The 24,220-nt window shown below is 43.4% G+C and overlaps 1 protein-coding gene across 2 annotated transcripts in view; it reads right to left on the bottom strand.

Moving 5' to 3' along the window:
* The window catches only part of LOC310984968 (disks large homolog 4-like), a 114,311-nt gene extending 90,301 nt beyond the window's left edge, over positions 1–24,010 (bottom strand). For both annotated transcript variants that reach the window (XM_083970348.1, XM_083970349.1), the window contains exons 1-4: positions 23,746–24,010; positions 22,557–22,727; positions 19,722–20,583; positions 18,082–18,205 (exon numbers count right to left, since the gene is read on the bottom strand). In XM_083970348.1, the coding sequence (XP_083826474.1) occupies positions 18,082–18,205; positions 19,722–20,583; positions 22,557–22,727; positions 23,746–23,764 (1,176 nt within the window). In that variant the 5' untranslated portion in view covers positions 23,765–24,010. The remainder of the gene's footprint in view (positions 1–18,081; positions 18,206–19,721; positions 20,584–22,556; positions 22,728–23,745) is intronic.
* Positions 24,011–24,220: the final 210 nt, after the last annotated feature.

The following is a 24,220-nucleotide window of genomic DNA, read 5'->3' as shown; positions in this document are numbered from 1 at the left end:
GCACCACCGTGACGCCATCCACTCAGCTACACAGCTAACTTGAGTTTATAATAAATCATGCATTTGATGAAACTATAGTGGGATATGAAACCATGCACAGCATATTAGATGTATAGTATTCTGGTTGGATATTTCCATTTTTAAAACACATTCCTATTAATATTTTACAGTATTTTACTTCCACTGAGGTTCTGTCTTTTTTAATATAGGATAATTTGTTTAAATGAAAAGCAAGAGGCAGTCAGGTGATGAAAACTCATCGAAAGATGATTGTTTTGTTATTGGAAATACAACAAGAAAGCCAAGCCCCAAGAGAAAGAACACGAAGGCAGTTAATAAGTAAAAAAAAGTAAATGGAAAATATGTTCTGGACACCATCTCATTTGCTTACAATTTCCTTTCAAGGTTTTTATAATCAACATTCTTCCCATAAACAATGGATGAAATGTCTCTGTGTGGTGTGTATAAGTTACTGACACAGCCACTGAAATTATCCACCAACTCTGCAGTTTCTGTTGCACCACTGTGTCTCAGTGTTGCTGATTTGTTTTGGTTCTCGTAACGGTTCTGATTTACCGGCATTTTCCATGAAAACTTGTGCAGCAGCAGCAGCAGCGTGCATGGTTAGCAGCTCCCTGGTGAACACAGTGGAGCATGTCGTAAAATAAAGAGGCAGATATTTCCCTCAGGTATGTGTGTGTATGTGTGTGCAAACCTATAACGAGTAGGCTACTGGAATTACAAACAACAGGTGGATACAAACACAACCTGCAAATGCTGATGCTGAATGCTAATGCTAATGCTGCAGCTACAGCGAGTACCTCTGCCCCCAAGTGGACAAACACATAACTGCATGTTTACAAACCAAAATACACTGAATTCACACACACAGAGACAGACATCTATAATTATATCCTCTCTCAATGCAGACACAGAATAAAATAAAATAAAAACAAACTTAAATAACTTGAAGTGTCGAATTCAAACCAGCGAAACATCAGCAGATCAAGTCGTAGCAGCAACAGGGCTCAGACTGGACGCTGTAGTAGATCAGACAGCAGAGCACAACCCGGCTATTCCCTCTTTTTAAAAAACACACAGCCAGGACCTCTCTCTCTCTCTCTCTCTCTGTGACTCTCTCACTCACTCTCCTGCCGGCTACTAACTCTCACCTTAGTTTACCTCAACCCCGAGTCCCTTGACAAGCTTAGTCATTACCTCTCTCCTTCTCTGTCTCAGCACATTTTGCCATAGTCAGTGTCTCTTTCTCTCTTTCTGTCCATTACTTTACCTTTACCCCCAGCATCTCTCTCTCTCTCTGTCTCTCTTACACACACACACACATGCGCACACACACGCACACATACAAACACACATACAAACACACGCAACTCTCTACCTACCTTGCATCCAAACATCAGAGATATGGTGTTGTTGGTACATGCTACTTTGCAGTGGCACAACATGTGGCTAACGTTAGCTAGCTGGTCCCGCGCTGGGGGGGGCACATCCTAGCCTTCATACACACATTTCACACTCACACACACTCACACACACACACACACACACACATAACATCCATGCGCTCACTCACACACGCATGCACACACACCACACACACGCACATGCATGTCTTCTATCAACCGCGCTCCATCCATCCATCCCGTCTCCACAACCCCCCCCCACCACCACCTCTTTGCCCTCTCCCTCCACCCCCCACCCCCCCCCCCACCGCCTGGCTACAGTCCTCAGCTGTGGCAGGCCGGCGTCCTCTCCCTCGCGCTCTTCGTCGCTCTCATCTTCATCATCAGCTTCATCAGTGTAATCCTCATCATAGCTGGTCAGGACGCAGAGAGCAGCATGGTCACTGTCTGCCTGTGCATCAGTGAGGATGTGTGTGTGTGTTAGTGTGAGTGTGTGTGTGTATCAGAACGGGTTAGCACGTGTGTGTGTGTGTGTGGTGTTGTTGTTGTTGTTGTCAGCATGTGTGGGTCAGTGTGTGTGCATGAATGAATGAATGTGTGTGTGTGTGCATGTAAGTGTGGATGTGGTCTCTGTTGTCCTCTTCTGCAGCAGCAGTCCCAGTCCTCTATCTCCTCTCTCTCTCTCTCTCTCTCTGTTTCTGTGTGAGAGTTTGCCTCTCTGCTCCCCTTCTCCCTCTCTCTCCCTCTTGCTCTCTCTTTCTGTGTGTCTCCCTCTCTCCCCCTCTCCCTCTCCCTCTCTCTATCTCTCTCTTTCCCACACTGCCTTGCTCACTCTCCCTCGCTTCGCTCCACTGCCTCTCTTGGCCCGCCTCTCAGCAAGATCAATGAGAGACAGAAAGAAAGAAAGAAAAAGAAAAAGAAAGAGGAAGAGGAAGAGGAGAGACCAGCACACTGAGTTGGAGGGAGGATTAAATTTGTAACGTCTCTCTCTCCCTCTTATTCTCTCTTTCTCTCACTCTCTCTCTTCCATTCTCCCTTGTTCTACCTGCTGCAGTGATGCTCAGCCTTGTATAGTCATACAACAGCACGCACACATACACACACACACACACACACACACACAGAGCGAGGGGGGGGGGGGGGTAAGGGTACAGTATTATACGGGCTAGTGAAGATTGAATTGACCAAATATAACAGTGATGGAGAGAGAGAGAGAGAAAGAGGGGGGTAGAGAGACATAGAGACTGAATGGCTGAGCCAGAGACACTGTTGTTACATCACCCAGAGTCACAAACCATGAGCTCCAAAAACACGCACACACATACACACATACACATGCAGAAAAAGCACACGCATACACATACACACACGCACACACACAGATTTTTCGGGGGTGGTTTGTTCAATTGACATTTGAACTCCGCTCTGTTGTTCTGCTGGCAGCCGATTGATAACTCTGGCGTTGAGCCATTTTAAACCACAGGTGACCAGGATGCTGATCGGAGGGTGGCAGATCAAAATAAAACCATCAGCATTTCCGTTAATCCAGCACTGGACAAACTTTTACATACAGATTTACATATCCTGCATTACCACGGTCACTTCCACTCACACTGTTTGTTGTATTTATAACCAGGTATTAATATTAAAAATTCATTCAAATAACACAAAATGCTCTGTTAGGAGGAAAATGAGCGTCAGGCACCAGAGAGACGTAATGTAAAATCCAAAGTGAGTCTAATTTGAGCAATTAAGGCTTAACAAAGCACCAAAACACTACACATCAGTTTACATTACTACAAGTTAACAGCTAAGAGAAGAGGTATTTAATATTAATGCAACAACTACAAGCCACATGGTAAATCTACAGCATTTATGCATTAGAGTAATCCTGCAGGTCTCTTTGCATGCTTGTATTTGATTGGCCGCTGCATCGCATCATGACATCATGTTGCTTTGCAGCAACAGTTGAGACAGCGTCAACGTTTTGTTGGCACCCCCCCTGCTGTGTCCGTGGACTGGCCTAATTAAAATGAATGAGGCCTATTTTTTCAGTCAGTCTGAACATGGCCTTAGGTGCAGGTTACTGGCAGGACAGCGTCTCTGTATCCACTTACATGTATTGTTATTGTATTAATAGTTAAATGTGCCAAATGTCACAATGAGCACAAACTGACTCCTTAACAGCACCCAATGAGGACTTCATTCAGATTTCTTGTCTTATATTAATACAGTAAATACCACAAGCTGATATTTAGATTTCATTTATATCTGGATTAACTCATTTGTCTGGACAACTCAGACCAGAGTTGGGTGGCGTCCTGGGCCAGGTAAGGCCTGATGTTTTCTATTATCCCTGTTGATATTGAGATAATAAGAGTGACTAGATGGGATTTTTAGTCTTAGAGAGAGTTTATTTAAAGGTATCGATCCTTGATCTCTGTAAACTGTGGGATCATCATGCAGGAAGGAGAAATATAGTTGGGTATCATCTGCATAGAGAACCCATGAGAGCAGAAGATCAGACGCAAGGAGGTGGTGTATACTGGGAAGAGAAGGAGGCCCAATACTGAGCCTTGGTGCACTCCTAGGAGGGGACAATGGGGAAAAAGATGACATATTGAGGGAACCCTCGTCAGCCACTGGCAATGCCTCCATATCTCAGAAGTTAAACAAGTGAATGAGCAAGTGGTCGACTAAGCGCTAGTCACCGTTAGTCACCCGATCAGTCGCGGTTTAGCTCACAGAGCATAAATGTGGTCTTGTGAAGGTTTGATAGTTTGCTCTATGATATGTTCTGTGCATTTGCGTCACACATACATGCGCAACTTTTGAGACAAATTAATCACTGTGCACTAAAACCGCGCAGAAATGGCTCGCAGACTGCAAAAGATGCATGAGTGACACTCTCTATATGAACTTAGCTAACATATCACTTTGTAAACATCTTCAGGTTAGCCAGCCACATTAAATTGTATTGTTGAATTGCTTTCACGTAATTTCAATCGAGCACTACACTACTGTATTTCTTAATGAAAAGTCCTGTAAAAAATCTTCTAATCTTCTCTTTTAATTAAAATATGTAAAGAATTATCAATAAGACTCATTTAACTGTTTGTTCAGATCCAGATGCTCTGTAATAGGAGCTGCAGAGAGACCAGCCTCATCCCCTCTGATATTTTTAAGATGGTGTGCATGATATTTTTCCTGAAATGGAGAGGAGAGGAGAGACGAGGGGAGGAGTGGGGAGGAGAGGATTTATGGAAGATAAAGGGCAAAGCAAGTCAAACAAGTCAAAGCGCACTCTTCAGCTGAGGCTCGTGATGCTGACGGCTGGGCCATCTGGACCGTGACACACACAGTAGTCTCTCTGCGGTTGTCTCTGTCTTCTCACCTCGACTGGAAAACAAACAACGCAGCATGAGAGAGACGAGCACAGAGAAAAGGAAAAAAAAACAGTGTGCGGTGATTGTGAGGTCACTGACAGGAAAGAAGAAGAGGAGGAGGAAATATTAAAAGATGGAAAAGTGGGGAAGACGGGGACTGACAAGCTGATACTGATATTATTGATACGAGAGGTCTCCAAAGTAATTTCAAAAGGTTTACTGATTATGTAATAAATCCACAACCACAAGCAAGACTCCAGTTTAAAGCTGCTAATCTGTAATGAGAATTTCTTTTTAGAAGGTTTTTTTCACAGGGTCGAACTGTACAGTACGCAGATAAAAGATGCACAGATATAAGCACCAGAGGAGCCAATTAAGTTCTGAAGTTGATGCAGGTAGACAAGTCACATAAATAATGTAATGACATGAAAGGTTATTCTGAGCTCAGCAGGGACTTTATCTTCAAAAAAAAAAAAGAAAGAAAGTTTCTTGTGGAGAATTCACATAAATTAACACATGTAAAACTCTGTGTAAGTGATTAGCTGATTAATAATTGATGCATCAACCATGTTCCAAAGCTTCTGCACAACAAATCTCTAGAAATGTTCTTTTTTTAGGCACGAGATAAAAGACTTTCAGGGTGAGAACAATGTGTTTTGCATCCATCCTCAGTCCCTGAAGGGTTTTAGCAAGATTTGCTGATTTTATCATAATTATTATTTATTTCACTGTCTTTTTGGATGTGATTCTACCATTTACATGATTGGTTGTAAAGTCAGAAACTCCTCTGAGTTACTTGTCGTCACTTTGACATTTTTGTGCTCCGTGCTTTGAAGTTTTTGCATAGCTCATCCTAAATATCACCCTTCAAACTCAAAATCGAGGCCAACTCCCCTCTTCCTTTTTCTTATCCTCCAAAACAAACATTAGAGAGTCCTCCCCAGGAGCGTTCAGGGGAATAAACGTTAAACAGATACAGAGTATACCGCCTGACAATAGGAAAAGGGCCGTATTCACATGAAAATGTTCTGGGTGTAGACTCGAATCTGTCTGACATGTTTTTATACAGAAACCTTTGCGTCATTTTACAATGGGACAACCCTCATTAAGGATTCATAAATGGGTTATAATTAAGTTATTAACACTTTCTTTATCCACAGTTCATACACTGATGCAGACTCAAGGTCAGGTTATTTCTTCCCCTTACAAAATTTAAAAAAGATTTCTCCTGGGAAAGATGCAGAAGTACAAGAAGAAAAAAATAGTGAGGGGGGGAGGATACAGTATACAGCTTGTCCTTCATGAAAACATTGACTTTACAGCTGGCCTTCAGGGCGATCTCACTGATTGGAAAGTAGTTGGAGACATGATTCAGGCTCAAACCTTACTCTTCTGCAAGTGAAAAGTAGGGACGGTGCAGCTACTGACAATTTCTTTAAATTCCTACAAGTTTGAAGTTTTATTTAATCTCACAGACTCCGTCCAATCCGTATTGTAAAGTAAAAGCATCTTTGATTTCTCACCAAGATGCTTCATAAGATCGTCTGTGGTCTCAGTGTAGATAATTCTTCTAATCTATCTGATTCACACCTGGGATTATAATGAGGATGACGGCTGAGAGCAGCCTGGCCAAGGTTTCCTAAGGCCTTTAAGTATGAATCTGGTCTTTTAATATATGATATGATAAAATAATTCATATGATAAATAATCTATGAATGAAACTTTCTGAGTATTAAGATGATGACTGTGGTTACTTAAATATCTGATAAAGCCGACAGGCACAGATGCTGATGATGATGGGGAACACAAAATAAAAAAGCTCAGCTGGATGTGGGTTCACTATCTGCCATTTATATGTGTAACAAATGTGATAACAATAAACATCAATAAATGAGTTATAACCCATTCATGAATCCTTTAAAAGATTGTAATTTTTTATAATGAAGTCTTATTGAAAGCTCAGCTCGGATTCCTGCAGAGAGAAATCAGGGAGTTATTTTTACGTTGTCAAAGAGTCAGCGTTGGGTCAAGTGCCAGTCTTCCTTTAGTCTTGGCTTGTGTGATAAGTTAGCCATCCTGAGACCGAGTGTCCTTATGTGTTTGGCAAGGAACAGATGGAGATCCTGCTGTACACACACACACACACACTCACACACACACACGTACGTTCATACATCTGGGATAGCCACAGGCGCTCTGGCTCATATGCCTCATAAAACATAATGTGAGAGTAAACATAGCATCGGATGTCACATTATCAACATCACACACCCAATTACTAAAAGATGAAGATAGAACTAAATGAATAAAAATATAATCCGAAATAAAGAGAGGAATGAAAAGAAGGAAGATAAGATAAATAAAGGAATGAATGGGAGACAAATGGGGGGAGTGAGAGAGAGAGAGAAGATGCTACCTCACGAGCCTAGCAGGCAATGCACTACATGTTAACATTAGTAGGTCAGCCAGCACAGAAATAACTACGCCGTGTGTATGTGTGCGTGTGTGTGTGGTAACCTCATACACTCCCTACGAGCCAATGGTGGCAGATTCTCCGTTCTACTACACACGAACCAATGGCAAAATACTCCATACATCAACATCTCAAAGACGGTCACATGATCTGCCTTTTACCAGCTGTGTGTTCACTTTCCACATGAGTGAATTTCCCTCTAAATATATCTCTCCTCCTCGCTTTGTAAAAAAAGGAAAAAGAAAAGAGATGCACAGCAGAAGGGAAACACCACTAATGTCTGAGGATGTGGGGGAAACTTTGCAGCTGCAAATCTCAAACCGTACGGCAGAAAAAAGTTCATTAATTTAAGAGGTGGGTTTTGAATTGTGGATTTAATTCGCGGGGACAACGTCGCCTGTGTGGTGACACAGAAAAACTGGAGGTGTCAAGTCTCTGCAGAATAATCATCTGAGGCAGCCGACATGTTGCTGTTCTTCATACATACAGTGCCACTATGTGGTAAAACACAGACACAGCAGCACCTGGACTGTGACCTACAAATATTAATCCTCATCTCAAACATATTTTACATCAATTTGTGCTTTTATGCTTTTGTCCTGATCCTGACCTGACAAGAGAAAATATAAAGCGTTTAGCATCTTCATACACACAGTACAAGTCTATATGAGCTGTTCATATGGAAACAAATACTGTATAAAACTGCACAGGCTCTGGATCTGGATGTGGACATAAACGGGCTTAAATCTAATCACTCGACTCATCTGTTGCATCTAAACTATTGGGAGTATGACAGACGAGGGCAGGAGGGGCATGAGCAATATTTTTGTAATCTTTTTGACTCACAATAGACATGAAAAATGATCCAGACCTCTTTTCTAAACTGCCCTGACAGTCGGGGGTCACGGGTTCATGCAGCCATGATGATGACGCTAAGCTGTTTAATTTTCCCCCTGCTGGAAAATCAATGATAAGACTGAACCGACATGAACTCAGCCACTTGTCTCGTTGCCTGTGTGTGTGTATAGGTTGGTATCTTCGTATGTGTGTGTTTCTCTGTCTGTGTGTGTGTGTGTGTGTGTGTGTGTGTGGCTCCACAGAGATTAGTCATCTGCTTAATGGGATTAGCTGCTCTGGCTGAACTCAGGCATGACATGGGCTGAACAATGAGCAATTTAATGTTAGCCTGCTAGCCCATTAGCCTGACCGAGAAACAACAGACTGTTAAAAATGAAAAAAAAAAAAAAAAAAAAGTGTTGGCAAAGGGAACGCGTCGTTGTGCTAATACCCTTTCAGATACAAACAACAAACCACCGCTATAAACCCTTCTTCATGAGGCTATCGGCCCCTGCAGAGTGTTGGCACCCTGCTCATCCCCCTCCTTTTTCTTTTTAAGCCAGGTGAATTATTTTTCAAAGACGACCACGGCTCAGTCTTTGACCCCGGAGTTGACCCTGGTCACCGGCCAAGTTGGTCTGATTGTGGCTAAAGTCTGATCGGCTCCAGCTTCCGGATTTGGACCGGATTCAGGGATGTGGACTGAGGGACGGGACAGTTAGAAGCATTACAGCCCTGGGCTAGTTTTAGAGACTAATGGGTTTCACAAAGTGATGTTAAATAGTAAACTGTAGTTATAATGTTTTTAGACATCAATGCAGTTCTGTATCTATAATTTAGAGAATTATGAGAAAGGTGAAAGCAGCGTTGCATGTGAGGGCACGTAAATAAAAGAAAATGCAGTAAATATGGATGAAAACTTCTCGTAAAAGTTGTTATTATTTTGTCTAAATGTCAGATTTGTTCAGTCTGGGATGGTCAAAGTCGTGACCTGCTAACGACTCACTTTCACGCCAAAACAGGGGCCAAAAAACTTTACACAACTTGCGTTTTACAGCATGTTTGACCGCACATTATACAATATTGTGTTCTTAGTAGTGAGTTGCAACAATAGAGCTGTAAATCCCGAACTTCCAATTAACCTGCTGAGATACAGTCTCCTGAATCTGTTATTAATCTGGTTACCTCTTTAAATTTCTCTGCTCCTGTCGTGACCCTTTACGCAGTGGGACATTGAGTTCAGATAAGCTGCGGAGGCCGAGCAGGTCCGAGACAGACGCGGTCGTACAAGTAGAGAGAGCGGCTAACGGCTATCACTAATAGTAAAGTCACAACCTCTGGCCCTGGACTAATTCCTCTTAATTACTCAGCTCCTCTTAATTGTAAGCCAGCCTCCGTGATTCCTAGCACCTCGGATGCTCTTCTGGGAGAACCTTGGAAAGACCTCGGGTGTTTCGGGGAAGGAAGTGACAAATCTTCTTCCAAAATAATTTGGGAGGCGCCTGGTGCACGTACTGTACATGGATGCCAACATGTACTTTGTACTAAGATGAGCTTTGCAAACTGTCTCACAGCAGCTAAATCCTGTGAATGAGGATGATTACGAACAGACAAGGAAGCTGTGTTTTTTTTTTCTGCACTGTGTTCTCACTAAATACACACACCTCTGTTTGATCTGAAAACAACTTCAACTCTGCTGCAAGATCACAAATACAGAGTTAACAAAAAAAAAAATACAGCAAACTGAATATCATTTGCCGGACAGGTGAATGCACAGGTACAGTTATGTCATGCTGCTACACCAACTACAAAACTTCAGAGTGAGTGAGCTGCACCTGAGGCAGCAGGTGGGTGCGAAAGAAACCGAGTAAATACGTTACATTTAGTGAGGAAGCAGAGTTGTGACGCTCCATCGTCATGCAGCCTGCGTGCCGGCCCAGTAGGTGTCAGCCCTACTGCGTGCAGGGAAATCCTCGCACCTACAAACTTAGTCCAATTCTTCAACTGTGGATCCCGCGGCGCCGCAGAGAGGACGTCGATCCCCTTTTTATTCGCAGAGAGTTTCCTACATCTCTGTCTCAGTAGTCCTGCCCTGTGCTCGGTGGTCCCGCGGCTCTTTGCAAACTTCTCTGGCTCTTCTCTCCTCTCATGCCTCCTCTGTTGATTAATTTGTCAGCCGTGACCCCCACTCCCTCCATCCTCCCTCTCCACCGGCCCTCCCCTCCTTCACAGTTACATCACAATGCCAGCTGGGCAGCTCCACAGATGGATGGATCGGTGGAATGATGCAGCATGGGAGTTGTACTGGAAAAATATCCCAACAAAGCGAGGAACGCAAAGACTCCCAGACCCGCTCTCCCTCCGTCTTTGTGTGTGTCTCTGTCTCTCATTATTTTCCTCTCATTCCTCCTCTTTGTCCAGACTAAAATAGCCCCACCTCTGTAAAGTCTATTAGCAGCCTAAGGTAAGCCTCTTAGGGGAGACTCTTGCTCTCTCGGGAGCACGGGAAGCACAGCGACACTCGGTAAAGGCCAACACAACAATCACACACTGATAAAACCGAGTGAAGGATTTAAGACTGGATATATCAGAGATGAAAAGAGGATTGGACAAGATAGAGAGGAGAGTAAAGTCCTCATACACTATGTTTGACAACAATCTCCACAGGCAGACGCGGCGCACTGCTGCGTCTGAGTGCAAAAGGACATCCGGTTACATCACATCATTGTTGCATTTCAAAATGATGATAAATTACATTTCGTCCGTATATTATCATGCATTTCCAGTCACCACAAGTTAATGACCTCTCTCCTTTTGTCAGCAAAGCAAACACAACTCAACCCGTATCATATTTGCCTCCCATCCTTATTGTGCTTCTCTACAAACCAACATTTTTGATATTATGAAAGTGTCTGCAAGATACAACCTGTGGCTTTTACACTGTAGGTGAACTGGAAACTCATCGCACTCAGTGCAATTAAATGCATTTCAATCATCTCCCTGAGTTTCTAGTGTGTTTTCAGTGTGTTTTCCCTTTGCCCCGCGGTCAGACAGGGATGTGTTAGAAGAAATGGATCCAGCAGGATGAGCGGGGATATACTGAGACATTTTCCAGCAGTAATCTAGCAGCGTGGAGCTCAGGGAACACCCTCTGTTCTTCAATCCATTATCTTAATGAGATGAATGAGATTAACCAGATTAATGCGGTCTGTTTGTCTATCTGCCAATAGACTACAGACTTATTTGGTTGTGTGTGTATGTGTGTGGTGTGAGTGTGTCTCATTCTTCTCACACTTTCTCTCTCTCTCTCTCTCACCAGATCCCTTTAACTGAAATGACCCTGCAGCTTCTTTCTAAGGAATCCTAACCCCGATACTGTGAATGTCGGCCTTCTGCGGAAACACTTAGGATGAACTCTGTAAAACTGTAACAAAAAAAAAAACAACAACAGTAATTTTGTTTTTCATGTGATGTGATTTGGTTGGTGATTCTGTCCCTGTGTTTGCCAGAGTGACAGATTGTCGTCCTCCTGACGGCTAATTCCCCCGTAAGCAAAGCACATGAACTGGCCGCAGAGTGACCTACCTCCATGCTGCGAGGTGGCAGCACGGTGACTCGGGGTTCGAGTCCAGGACAAGTGTCAGAGTCAAGAGGAGTTCACGGCCGAGCTTGAACTGTGAATTTGATATTTAAAGGGATACTTCAACCAAAATTGATAATTCACCAATTTTCTACTCACCATCATGCCAAGGAATGGTTTGGAGAACTTTCAGAGTCATCAAAACGCTACTACTACAACAAGGCTAAAAACAGAGATCAAATCAATTTTTTCCGAACAACTTTTTCATGTTGCGGCTTCAGGACACTTGGGTCAGTACGGACGAGCAGTATAGAGGCATTTGGACGTTTCATAGTGTGTTTTGGACGATTCAAAAGTGAACTCTATCCACCGCCATTATATGAAAATCCGTTGCCAGCCGGACCCCCCCTGGAACTCCTAAAGCGTTTTGATGACTCTGAAAGTTCTCCAAACCCTTCATTGGCATGACAGTGAGTAGAAAATTGGTGAATTATCGATTTTGAGTGAAGTATCCCTTTAATGTCTCTCTTAACCTCAAAATCTTCTAGACAATACTGGTTTTAAATGTGCAGGAATCCAGTGGGATCTAGTTTATAACAATGTATTTACAGTTATTATGTAATGGGGTGTGTGCACTTCCAAGAACACAGGTGACCCACACTCAGCACTGTGCCTGAACGCCTCCTGTACACACACACACACACACACACACACACACACACACACACACACACACACACACACACACACACACACACAGACACACAGTGGACCGGAGCTGCTGCTGCTGCTGCTGCTGCTGCTGCTCACATTAGGCCGCCTGTGCAGACGGGGTCTACAAACACACAGACTCTGACTGACAGAGCAGAACAAAAACAACTCAGCCATATCACAAGATCAAGCTTCAATGTTCAGTGTCTACAATTTCAATGTTTTGAACCTCAGGACAAACTGAAACATGACAGACCAGGTTGTCTACAGAGTTCACACTGGGGATGAACAACGTGTGTGAAACGATGTGGAGGCAGCATCTCTGGATTTTTTAAAACTGTTTAAAGACTTGTTGCTCATGAGTTTCCATTACCACCTTCCTCTCAAACCCAACTGGTGGAGCAGATAGCCCCGCCCACTCTGAGCCTGGTTCTGCTCAAGGTTTTTGTATCTTTCAGGAAGTTTTTTCCTGCCACTGTTACTGAGCGCTGCTCTTGGTGGGATTTTGTTGGGATTCGTCTGTCATAAAGATAAATGAAAATTGACGTGACTTCTTGTTCCCATTTGAACAATTATGTCACCTGTCTATCAGGTAGCTCACCATGGCCCCAGCTTGTAGTTGTATTTGCATTCCTGCTCTGAAAAAAGCCCATCTATCATTTCAACTCTCCATCCATCCATCCATCTACATGTTGTGCTGCTTTAAATGGGCCATGCATATCTGAGCCTGCACATACAGTACGTGCATAATGTATGTGTTTAACTCTCACCAGCCTAGTTCTTCGCCTCGAGACCCGTCAGTCAGTCCGTCAGCCAGTCAGAGCGCTCGCCTTTTGAAGTGCATGTCCCATCAACCCAATTTCCCGTCTCTCTGTGGGTATCGTCCGCTGTCGGACCAGCAGCTGAGCAGCAGATCGACCCCCCTACCTCCCCCCACCACCACCATCAGAGTCACTTCACCAGAGCACAGCTTGTTCCTCAAACATGTCATCTTATAGTGCGTTCATTATCAAACCACAGCGACACATTTGTACAATTTGCAGCCTGTGTGACCTGAGTGATCGTGAGCAGGTGCACCATCGGTTACAAAGCAACTGTTTTACCGTGAAACTATTCAGAGTACGTAAAGAGGAATTTCCCACCGCTCTAAAAGTCACTTTACTTTAAAAAGCACGGTATTTGTCGGCAGCTGGGATCGCGTCGGACTCAGTCGAAGTTCAACACAAATACACAAACAGTTTCAACCCAGAGGGGATCATTGATCATCTAGTTAGAAAACAGTTGTATCTGTTTGTGTGTCTTCCTGTGTCTCACCTTGGTAGTGAGGATACAGATGCAGTCCATCCTCACCAGTCCCACTGGCAAAGTTTCACCAAAACATCCTCCTGCCGCAACTTCCCTCTGCCACCGCTCGGCCGCTTGTTGCCATTGGAGACATCCTCCTCCCGCCGTCTGTCCGCCTCTGTCCCCTCCTCCTCCTCCTCTTCTTTCGTCCCTCAATCTCTCTCTCTCCTCCCTTTCTCATGTCCTCTCCACCTGTCCTTTCATCAGAGCAGCTAGACAGGATTTCTCCGCTGAAATAGAGGCCGGACTCGGAAACATGGCAGTCGTCCCGCTGCACCTCCGCCCGCCCTCTTGTCTTCCAGCTGCTGTCTTCGCTTTATGGCAGCTGGTAGCCACATTTTGAGCTCAAAGAGAGCATGGCTCAGGATATGTATCCGCTCTCTGGCAGAACGCACTCGCCACGAAAATGAAAAAAGAAAAAAAAAAGGAAGAAAAAGAAAAAACGTGCAGAGACGAGCGCAGAAACGCACACACATGGATGCACAGGCAAACACGCACGCAGACAGACGTGTATACGCAGACATAAGCACACACATAAGTACATATACTACACACACACACACACACACACACATATACCACTCTGTGCAATTTTATCAGGTCAGTCACTGTTTGGCAGGAGCCGGGCTTGGACTGAGTGAACAGTAACAGCGGTAAAGCGATGGATGCTCTACTTTCAACTTTGACTGTGGGTCTCAAGTTAGAGCTCCACATGCAGCCTGCAGCTCCTCAGAGACCAGATCTCACTCTCAATCAGGATATTCAGCTTTTTTTTTAAAGGTGCACGGCATCACTGCAGTTATTGTTGAGTCTGAAACATTAAAACCAAATAAGACCAAACACACACTAGTTTACATTTGTTTCCGTCTCTGTCCTACTCTACTTCTGTCCAGCACCAACCCCCCTCCCTCCCTCCGCTCTCTGCACTCATTGTTGATTCTCTCCCCTGATGCTCACTGCTGCCAACAGGAAGTCAGTCTGACTGCGCTAACGAACATCGTTACTGGGTCTCAATTTCTCGTACAGGGAGTTAAAAGCAGTAGGAGCCAAAATGTGGAACCTGTGTTGTTTATTACTGTATGTGTTTAGGGTTTAAATATTCTTTTCTTTACCATCACTTACAGTAATGGGCATCATTCAACGACAGAGACTAGGGCTCAAAAATGTTGTATCTTTTCAGTACAAGAACTACTGGTCAGTATCTCTTTCTGTTTTTAATAAACATTAGAAAAGGCATCTGGATTTCTGGTCGGATTTATTCAAACACATCACAGCAAAGAGCCAACTTCACCTCTTTTCATGGACATTTAATAATGTGTAAAGAGTGATACAACATCCTCAGAGTTTACAGTTATTACTGGATTAATTATTAAAGCAACTGCGGCAGACATCTTTTACAAAAATACTGTATTAGAATTTAAATTGTTGTTGAAAGTTTCAGCTCATTGTTCAAAAACCACGGCAAGAAACTGCTCTCAGTGACAAACAGCACGGACACATTCACACAGTCACTGACCAGCTGCTTCACCTGCAGCTACTTAGCAGCTAAAGAGCCGGATGTTTCAATCAGGAGTGACTGGAAACCACAACACAAACAACTAAAAAACTGCTCCAACATGCTGGAAACTGGACCATTCGACAGCCAGAAACACAACATCCAATTTAGGGTTTGAACAATTGCAATGATTTTGGCAGGTTCAGCTGGAATAATCATTTGTATTTCATTTTCACTGAAGAGACATTAAAAAAATCATGATGCACAGTGCTTCATTCCTGGTCTGTAGTGACACATTTTACTTTTTACCACTTAAAACAGTGGATATTGCACTCGGCCATGTTGCACTTCTGATAACTTTTAATACAAATTAACCTTGATGTTATTTTAACACTTCTGTGTAAATGATGTGTAAACAACCACTAACAAGTTCTCCAGCTTTCGACTGGGTGGGTGCTGTGCTGCCCACACGAGGCCAGAAGAACCAGCAGCTGCAGGTTTGAACAACACCTGAGTAATGTGTCGCAACGCAACACAACAAACAACGGTGAAACACAGTGAACAGCCTGAAGTGTTATACAAAAACACCTTCAGCATAAAGGCAATAACAGCAACACTTCCTGAGACGTGAGCAGCACAAACCAGCCGATGAGACCAACAGCCCATTGCACCTCCCAGCTTTCTGCTGACTCTACAGGACAACACACATGTTGCTGCACTGGAATTGATTCCTCTTGTCATATTATGTAATCCAGTGTAAACCCGTGGTCAAACAGCATACATGATCCGTCCGTCTAGTTCTGGTCTCTAGTCTGCAGCCTTTTTTTTTTTTTTTGATTTACAGGTTCAAAAGGAGACAGGTTGTCAATAAACATGTTTGACTTGTATCAAAACTATTCCCATACGAGAGCAGTGATGTGTCGACACGAAGCAACAGCGGGAGTCTGATTCATACATCTGAGGAATGATATCAGACATGACAGTGATTCCTCTGTATTTGCATTAGCAGGGTGAACTGTGCTCCTCATTTCCTCCTAAGCAGCAGCGTGACACCAAATGACAAACTGCGGTTCTGTCCCAGTCAGGATGGTTCAGATTACAGGAAGATAAAAACATTATTTATCCAGCACCAACTCTGACACACTGATTTAGAGACAATCGTGGCAGTAAATATGTTGCAAGAAAAAGCCGACGTTGCAGCAGCAACAGTTTTATATCTGCTCTAAAAGATGCCAACAAAATCACATCTGAATATGAAAACACAGACTCTTTTTTCTTTCTATTATTATAGTTATTGTTATGATCATGAAATGTGTTTGCTTTATTTTTTTTATTGCTTATTAGGGCTGCAACTGATGATTATTTTCATTATCGATTAATCTGTCGATTATTTAAAAGATTATTCAATCAGTTAAAGATTATTCGATCAGTTGCACTTATGTGTGGAATAAGGTCGAATATTTGTCAAATGCATGCCAGTCTTGGTTGGCTGGATGTTAAGCACAGATTGTCATATTTGTTGATGGTTTTTCTTAAAAATATAATAACAACTAAAATGCCATACATTTTGTATAGAAAATTGTCTTTTAGTTCAAACATACATAATTATTCAACTCGACATGCTGCTGGAGGTTATTTTATTTTACCCAGGGCACTCTCTCAAGGTACAGTATTATATCGAGCTATGAAGGAGTGGAATGCCCTTCCGAATTATGTTATACAACAAAGAAACATGGTTAGTTTTAAAATGAAACTAAGAGATTATTATTTTGATCGCAATTTTGACCATTAGTAGCCTATTGTAAATTGGGTCCTGGTATTCTTGTTGTATAGTGATTCAATGTAGGAGCGGGTAACATATGTTAAGTGTTTGTCTTGGATGTTTTTTTTTTTTTGTATTGAGTATGTGTTTTCTGTATGTATTTTTTGTTTTATGTATTAATGTGTTGTGTGTTAATGGTTTGTATTTGTCTTTTATTATGATGAAAAGACCCCAGGAAGAATAGCTGCTGCGTGGCAAAAGCTAATGGCGATCTAAATAAACTAAACTAAACTAAACTAAGTTATTTGGTCAAAAAAAAGGTTGAAAAATGTCAATCAGTGTTTCTCAAACCACAAGACGACATCCTCAAAAGTCTTGTTTTGTCCACAAACCAAAGAGAGATTCAGTTGATTGTCACAGAAGAACAAAGAAACCACAAATATTCACGTTTAAGAAGCTGAAATCAGAGAATTTTGACTTTTTTTCTTAAAATACTGCTCAAACTGATTATTCGATCATCAAAATATGGTTGATGATTAATCGATCAATCAATCGATTAGCTCTATAGTTGATCATATGCTCTTTGTTTTTAGAAAAGCCGCCTATGCACCTGTGTTGAAAATTGTGCTATATACAACCAAGCAAAGCATCTGGTCTGTACAGCCTCAATGTACCTGTGATGTCCATATCAAATAAAATAAACATAACATAAAGAAATCTCTATATGAGGAGGATTAAAGCCATGACAACTCGTAAGCAGCCCCTCCCACCTGATCCTGTATAAAACAGCAGCATCATGCAGCTCAGCTCCACAACCCAACGAGCTCTCGAACGAAGCACAAAGAGACAACAGACGTTTTATAGTTTATATATAGAAACAGTTTCTGTAAAACTCATGTGTGCAGCCCTGCTCTGGCCTCCAGGCTGCCACCCAGAGACTGAGTCCAGCCACCTGCTGATAGGAGACAATCTGCGCCTCGCTCTGCTATTTAGTGCAGAGCGCTTTGCTGCAGGTTTCCTCAGGCACCGACACACACACACACAAATAAAAAAACCAGAGATGTCTTACCTTGTTGGGGGTCAGTGGGGTTGTAGCCGGCCTGGGGCTGGCTGGACCGAGGCCGGGGCCGGGGCTGGGGCCGGAGCTGGGGCTGGAGATGGAGGTGACTTTACCTGACCCAGGGCTGGTGGGGCTGAGAACAGAGAGGTGGAGAGAGGGTGTCTGGAGGTGAACTCTTAAAACTGTCAGATATTATTCAGCACTTTCTACACATGAGGTCCCTGCACGCACAGCATCACCTGCATCATCAGTTTGTGTTTCGTAAAATGTGAAAATACACACGCAGACAAAGTGCTGCAGGTGCAATAATCTGCTAAAAAAATAACTAACGTGGCAGGTCTGCAATTAAGAGGTTAAAAATACACAAAGTGACACAAGTGACTAAAAACAAAATGTGACCTTTGGTGAAGGAGGTTTTCCATTCACGACTCCAAAGGCCTAAGGGAATGTACTTCTTTTAATCCGCTCAGACTTAAAACAGAGTTATCTGAACCTCGTTCCAGAGGGCACTCGCTGCTGCTGGCCCAGAATCTAAACCTAAAGCTTTTTGATGAGGCCACAGGAAAGTGATGGGACCGATTGGCCGGTGATAAGTCCTCTAACGCATTTGTTTCAGCTCTGATCAGATCACCACACCAGAGCTGTGAAAGACAGGTGCTGTGTCTCAATTCGAAAACTTCCATACATAAACTACGGTAAGTATTTTGAGTATGTAAGTGCGTCTCAAATGACAAGTATGTCAAAATGCAGTGTACTGGGATGGTGCACTCAAAACGGTCCAAAAGTTGAGTGTTGAACGATGGACGCTTCACACCCTCAATGATCGCCATCTTTGCTACGTATAGTAGTGTAATAGTATATGGTGTAAAAGAGTATAATATGTAAATCAACAGACCGGTAGGCAAATGATTTCCGCAAGTAAGAGGAGCCAGCTGATTACGGCGCCGTAATCTCCACCTCGCATTAAACAGGTGACGCACAAGCAAAGAAAAAGAAAGTAAAGAAAAAAGAAAAAAAAAGGATGAGTAAGGCATTCATTACCACTAATTGAAATAACAAACAAAACAAGCCGGTAGATGTGTTGACGGGCGATGATAGCGGTCCAAAAAAAATAAAACATTGGCAACCGTTGCCATCGTTAGTTCCTGGTAAGTGCACAACAACAGTGTTCGATTTGAGACAATGACTAACCGTCAAAATTTGCGCACTACAGAAGTAATATTCAAATTGAGAAAACTAAAACTGGACCTAAGCTTTCCTTGATAATCTTGAACATCCCAGCATTAATTAATCAGATGAGTTGCGTAGGAGCCATAATTCATAGATATGTAAAAAAGAGTTGGAGACTTAGATTGTATTTAATTATTTCTAAGTTTGTATTTTAGATCAATGTGTTCTATATCTATAGTGCAGAGTTGAGAGAGATTACAGCACTGACTGCCTCAGTTTGGATGAGAGCGGTGAGAGGGAGCACAGTTTTTCTACGGAGTGATGGATGTAAATTGTTTTTTCGTTAAGTAAACTTTGTTTTGAAACGGATACATCTCTTAATTCATTCTTGTAAGAATCCCTGCCTTTTATCCTCTCACGTGACTTTAACAACACGAAAGAAAGCCACAATAAGTTGGTTAATAAAAAGATGGTCGTACCTCAGATGGGGTCCTTTGGTCAGCGGCCCTGGAGGACTTGTGGGGCTGAGGCTGCTGAAGCTGAACTGCCCCTGGTTCTGGCTCGCTGGACTCACACTGGGAGGGACTTTGCCCGATCCTGGGTCTTTGCTGGTCCAAACCCCCGTAGAGACGACTGCAGCATCCGAGACCCAGTCCGGACCTGGACTGGTGGAGTTGTTGAGGCTGATCAGTTTGTCTGGAGCGGTCGGAGGTAAGAGGCCCTGGATGGTGCTGGAGACGAGGGCTGAGACGGTCACCAGGTTGAGGTCGGGGGAGACGGGGAGGCTGTGTGGGTTGGTGGAGGTGGTGGAGCTCTCTGAGGAGGAGGTGGCGGTCAGAGGGGGCTTCGCTCCGTTCAGCGATACAACAACGGGAGGCGTCTTCACGGAGCCAGTTGGAGTCTGAATCCCGTTCGCTGTGGCAGCAGCGGTGGGAGACGAGGGTTTGGACGTCTCCGCTGCCGAGGCTCCGGACTGGACGGGAGGAAGAGGAGCTCGGTACTTGACCTTGCCGGGCTGCGACGGAGGCGAACCGGCCTGTGTCGATGGGGGCGACGCCCTTTTCGGGGGGACTCCGGCTGGGATTGGAGGGGCAGGGGACTTGATGGACCTGGGTTTGGGGGTGAGAGGTTTGGGCTGAGGTGTTACAGGCTGAGGAGCCGGTGGACTCACAGGACCAGCGGAGGCCTCAGGCGGGGCGGGGGGCTGTTCCGGTGGGGTGCAGGAGGGAGGGGGCTCCTGGAGGCCGGGGGGTCCTCCTGGGTCCTGGGTAGGACCGTCGATCTGGTCCCCAGAATGTTTACTGTCCGAGAGGATGGTCAGCTCATAGTACTCCTGGATGTCTGCAGGTGGAAACACAGAAAGTAGAACCATGATGAACGACTGAAGAGTCCAAGTTATGACTGAATGAATAGATGACTATTAATGGCTAATTATAAAATTAATAATAAAACAATAAGTGAATGAATTAATGAATGTCAATGGAAACTTTCATCATCAAATAATATAAAGCTTTAAAAAACGATTATTTAATAACCAGAAATTAATCATCAACCGCTCTGACGATCATTTAATCACAGGTCAGTCTTTATCAACAAACTATAAATGCTCTTTGCTCCAACTTTTACACTGTGACAATGTGGTGATTTTTTGTTTCATATCATCGTCAGCCGAGTCGAGCATCTGAATAATTTTGAAAAGTTGGTCAAACAAAACAAGACGTATCAGAAAATGTGATCTTATCAATCAAAGTCTTTGAGTTCTCCATCATTAATGAAACAGCTGATACACCAGTGACCTCTAGTGGCCACATGAGGGAACTTCCATCATAGTTTTGGCTCCTGAAGTGTCCCAACCTTGTTGTTCCTCATTTTAAGGAGGAATGAATGGTTGATCCCTCCTCTGTCATTTCCTTTTTTCGGACGTGAGCTCACTGAGCGACTGTTACAATCGCAGGTTTCACTTCCCCCTGCTCCACAACTGACAGACAAACTCCACACTAAATCAAACACATGGTTGTGTGAGCTCAGGCTGCCAACTCCAACAACAGGTGACAATAAAAGAGATAGCAGGAAGAGTAATGAAATATTCAATAGGGGAGGGGAAAGGAGAATGAAATGAAGTAGAGCAGGTACACATGAGGACGAAACAGACATCAAATATCAGAAATCAAAACAGACAATATTCAAATATATTAGTTGTTACAGTGGATGTCGTCAGATGTATTTAACAGTAAAGTAGTCAATGATCAATAAGGAGGTTAAAGGTTAAAGCTGCAGGAAGTCCGTCTATTGTTCTGTACATACACATACACACTCACACAGAGCAGAGGAAGCAGTATTAGTGTAGCAGCCACAGGTGTGGGCGTGGCTCAGAGCGGGTGGGACCGGAGATTAAGAACCTGTTTGTTGTCTCACACACTCACTTTCTCACACATACACATACACACACACACAGAGACAGGGCCTGTGTTTTCCTTTCAAACAGGAAACTTCACCACAAGCAGCTCTAACTGGTGAGTGAAGCTCCACTCGGACGACTTCTTCACATGCTGCACATACTTCAGATGTGTGCTCTGTTTTCTACAAGGAGTCCTGTGTGTCCTACGACGGGCCGTGTCACGCCTACTCCTGTGTGCACTGATCTCTCTATTTCCTGGTGAACAGTCATGTGATTATATAGGCTCAAACGTCTTATAGACACCGTGAGAACATGTGTATATGAGACCAGTCAAGTCTTTCTGCTGCCGGCCCACTGGCCCACTGACGTACAGAGACACTCGTCTTTAAGACTTATACACAGTCCTAAACGTACAACATCTTTCCTGACTGACACATGACACTAATCCATCAAACCAACCTGGCAACATGACACTGAGCTCTTGGACTTGTTGAAATAAACAACACAAGAACTGTGTTAAAGGGTCAGTTCATCCAAATCACAAAAATCTGCAGCTGGTTTGCAGCTGATAAAACATTACATTTACATTTTAACATCGTAAAAAAAAAAAAAAAAATGCTTAAATGTCCTAAAAGAGCCTAAACAACCTTTATTTTTTTTAAGAACCACCCCTAATGTCCATTCATTTATTCACTGGCAACAAATTCAACACCACGCCTTCAGAGTCTATTCACCTCTAGCTGTTAAGTCCAAATAAAACAGAATAATGGGAAGGTGAACAAGCCTGACAGCAGTTAAAAGCTCAACCCAGGCTTCAAAATCAATAGGTCATATTGTAACAGCAGGTTTAAATGTGTGTATAAATAAACAGCTGAGTGGTTGGATACACATACACTAAAAGGCAGATCATCCTTACCGAGCAGAGCGCTGAAGAGCTGGCTCTGGAAAACATTGATGACCCGGTCCAGGGACAGCTGGAGCTGGTGGTCTTCCTCCACGTGGCCCGGTTTGCTCCGATTCTGGTTCTGCTGTCTCTGGTCTAATTTGACCCGGTACTGCTGGAGCAGCTCCAGAGCTCGCTGAGCATCTAAACACAACACATACAAATCAATAACACACAACTACTGATTAAGATTTGATTAAAACTGTGACTGGTTCAGATCTTATTAAAGGACAGATTTTTAGCAGTGCCAGAGTGTTATCTCATGTCCTTGTTTTTCTGCAACCAATTCCTGTGTTCAAATGCAACTTCAAAGGTAGATATAAATATGAAACACGTGGAAAACAAGGTGTCCATCTATTTTTTTCACAGTAATTTTAAACAACAGGGGTCTCTTTGGTGAACACTGAACAACATTTATACTTTTCATCTGGACTTTATGGACTGGTGACTTCTATTACATTTGTTAAGCACGTGTTTGAGCTGCCCTGGTGCAGCAGGAGGGCAGGAGGGTATAAACAGTTTATGGTGTAAAAAGGAGTCGTGCAGACTGCATTCCGCCCTCTGTGGCTCTGTGAACAGCTGATTAAAGCAAACTCTGTGGAAATGTGTCAGCGTTGAGCCTCCACACGTCAAACCCAAACTGCAGCCAGATTTATGGCGATTTAATTAATAGAAGTCGGCATGAATCCTTTGCTGCATGTCTTTAATACAACTTGGAGTATTTAGATTTATTGTTAAATCGTAATTCCTTCAACATACAGTAGATGCATTTCAATGCAGTCTAGCATGCAGCTGAAAACAAACGAAAGAGTACATTTAAATATTTCTAAAGTGCTAATTTACGCATTAGTATCTGTTCGCCGAATTCACCAGAAGGTCTGAACGAGCAGTAAAAACTCCTGGGTTACGACCTACGACTTGTGTGAGTTCTTCAATAAACAGTCAAACGGTGAATTTGCGGTTTTTTGTGGAGAAGTTTCGTGATGTGTCGTTAACTTTGACGCTAGAGAGGAGCGCCTCGCGACATCAACGTGAGCTTCCAGTCTGTCAAAGTGAAATAAACCGAGTCGTTTCTTTAACACAACAAAAACACATGTCTGTGAAGACTACACTTACGGACATAAAGACCGACGAAAAAACAATTTAAAAGACTTTTATTTACCTTTCTGTCGCACGGGCATGGTGACGCGCGCAGTCCAGCACTCCTCCCCGGGTGTGTGTGTGCGCCTGTGTGTGTGTGTGTGTGTGGCGCTGTTTTTACAGATGTGTGCGTCTGTCTCGGGACAGCCTGCCTCCAAAGTGGGACAGCGCGCTGACACCACGGTCCTCTGGTTTGTCAAGTTGTCTTTGTGGACCGAAAGGAGAGGACAGAAGAAACTTCATGAAATATCCGGAAGTCCAGCGGAGAACAGAGAAAATCGTCCCCCGGTTATAATTGGACTTAGTACCCGGAGCTGTAATTGTGTTGTGGTTTTTTTTTTTTTTACTCCCTCCTTCTCTTTCACTTTGACTCTCCCTCTGGCTCTACGGTGGGAGAAAAAAAGAAACTAGTCCTCCATTCCTTCATTCAGGTGTCTGGACTCAAAACGTTGTCAGACCGGTTTTTAGGCTCCTATGGGAAGAGACCAAACACACAC

This window comes from Trachurus trachurus, assembly GCF_905171665.1.
Source record: "Trachurus trachurus genome assembly, chromosome: 4".
NCBI classification, from domain to species: domain Eukaryota; kingdom Metazoa; phylum Chordata; class Actinopteri; order Carangiformes; family Carangidae; genus Trachurus; species Trachurus trachurus.
This window is presented reverse-complemented; position numbering and strand designations above follow the sequence as displayed.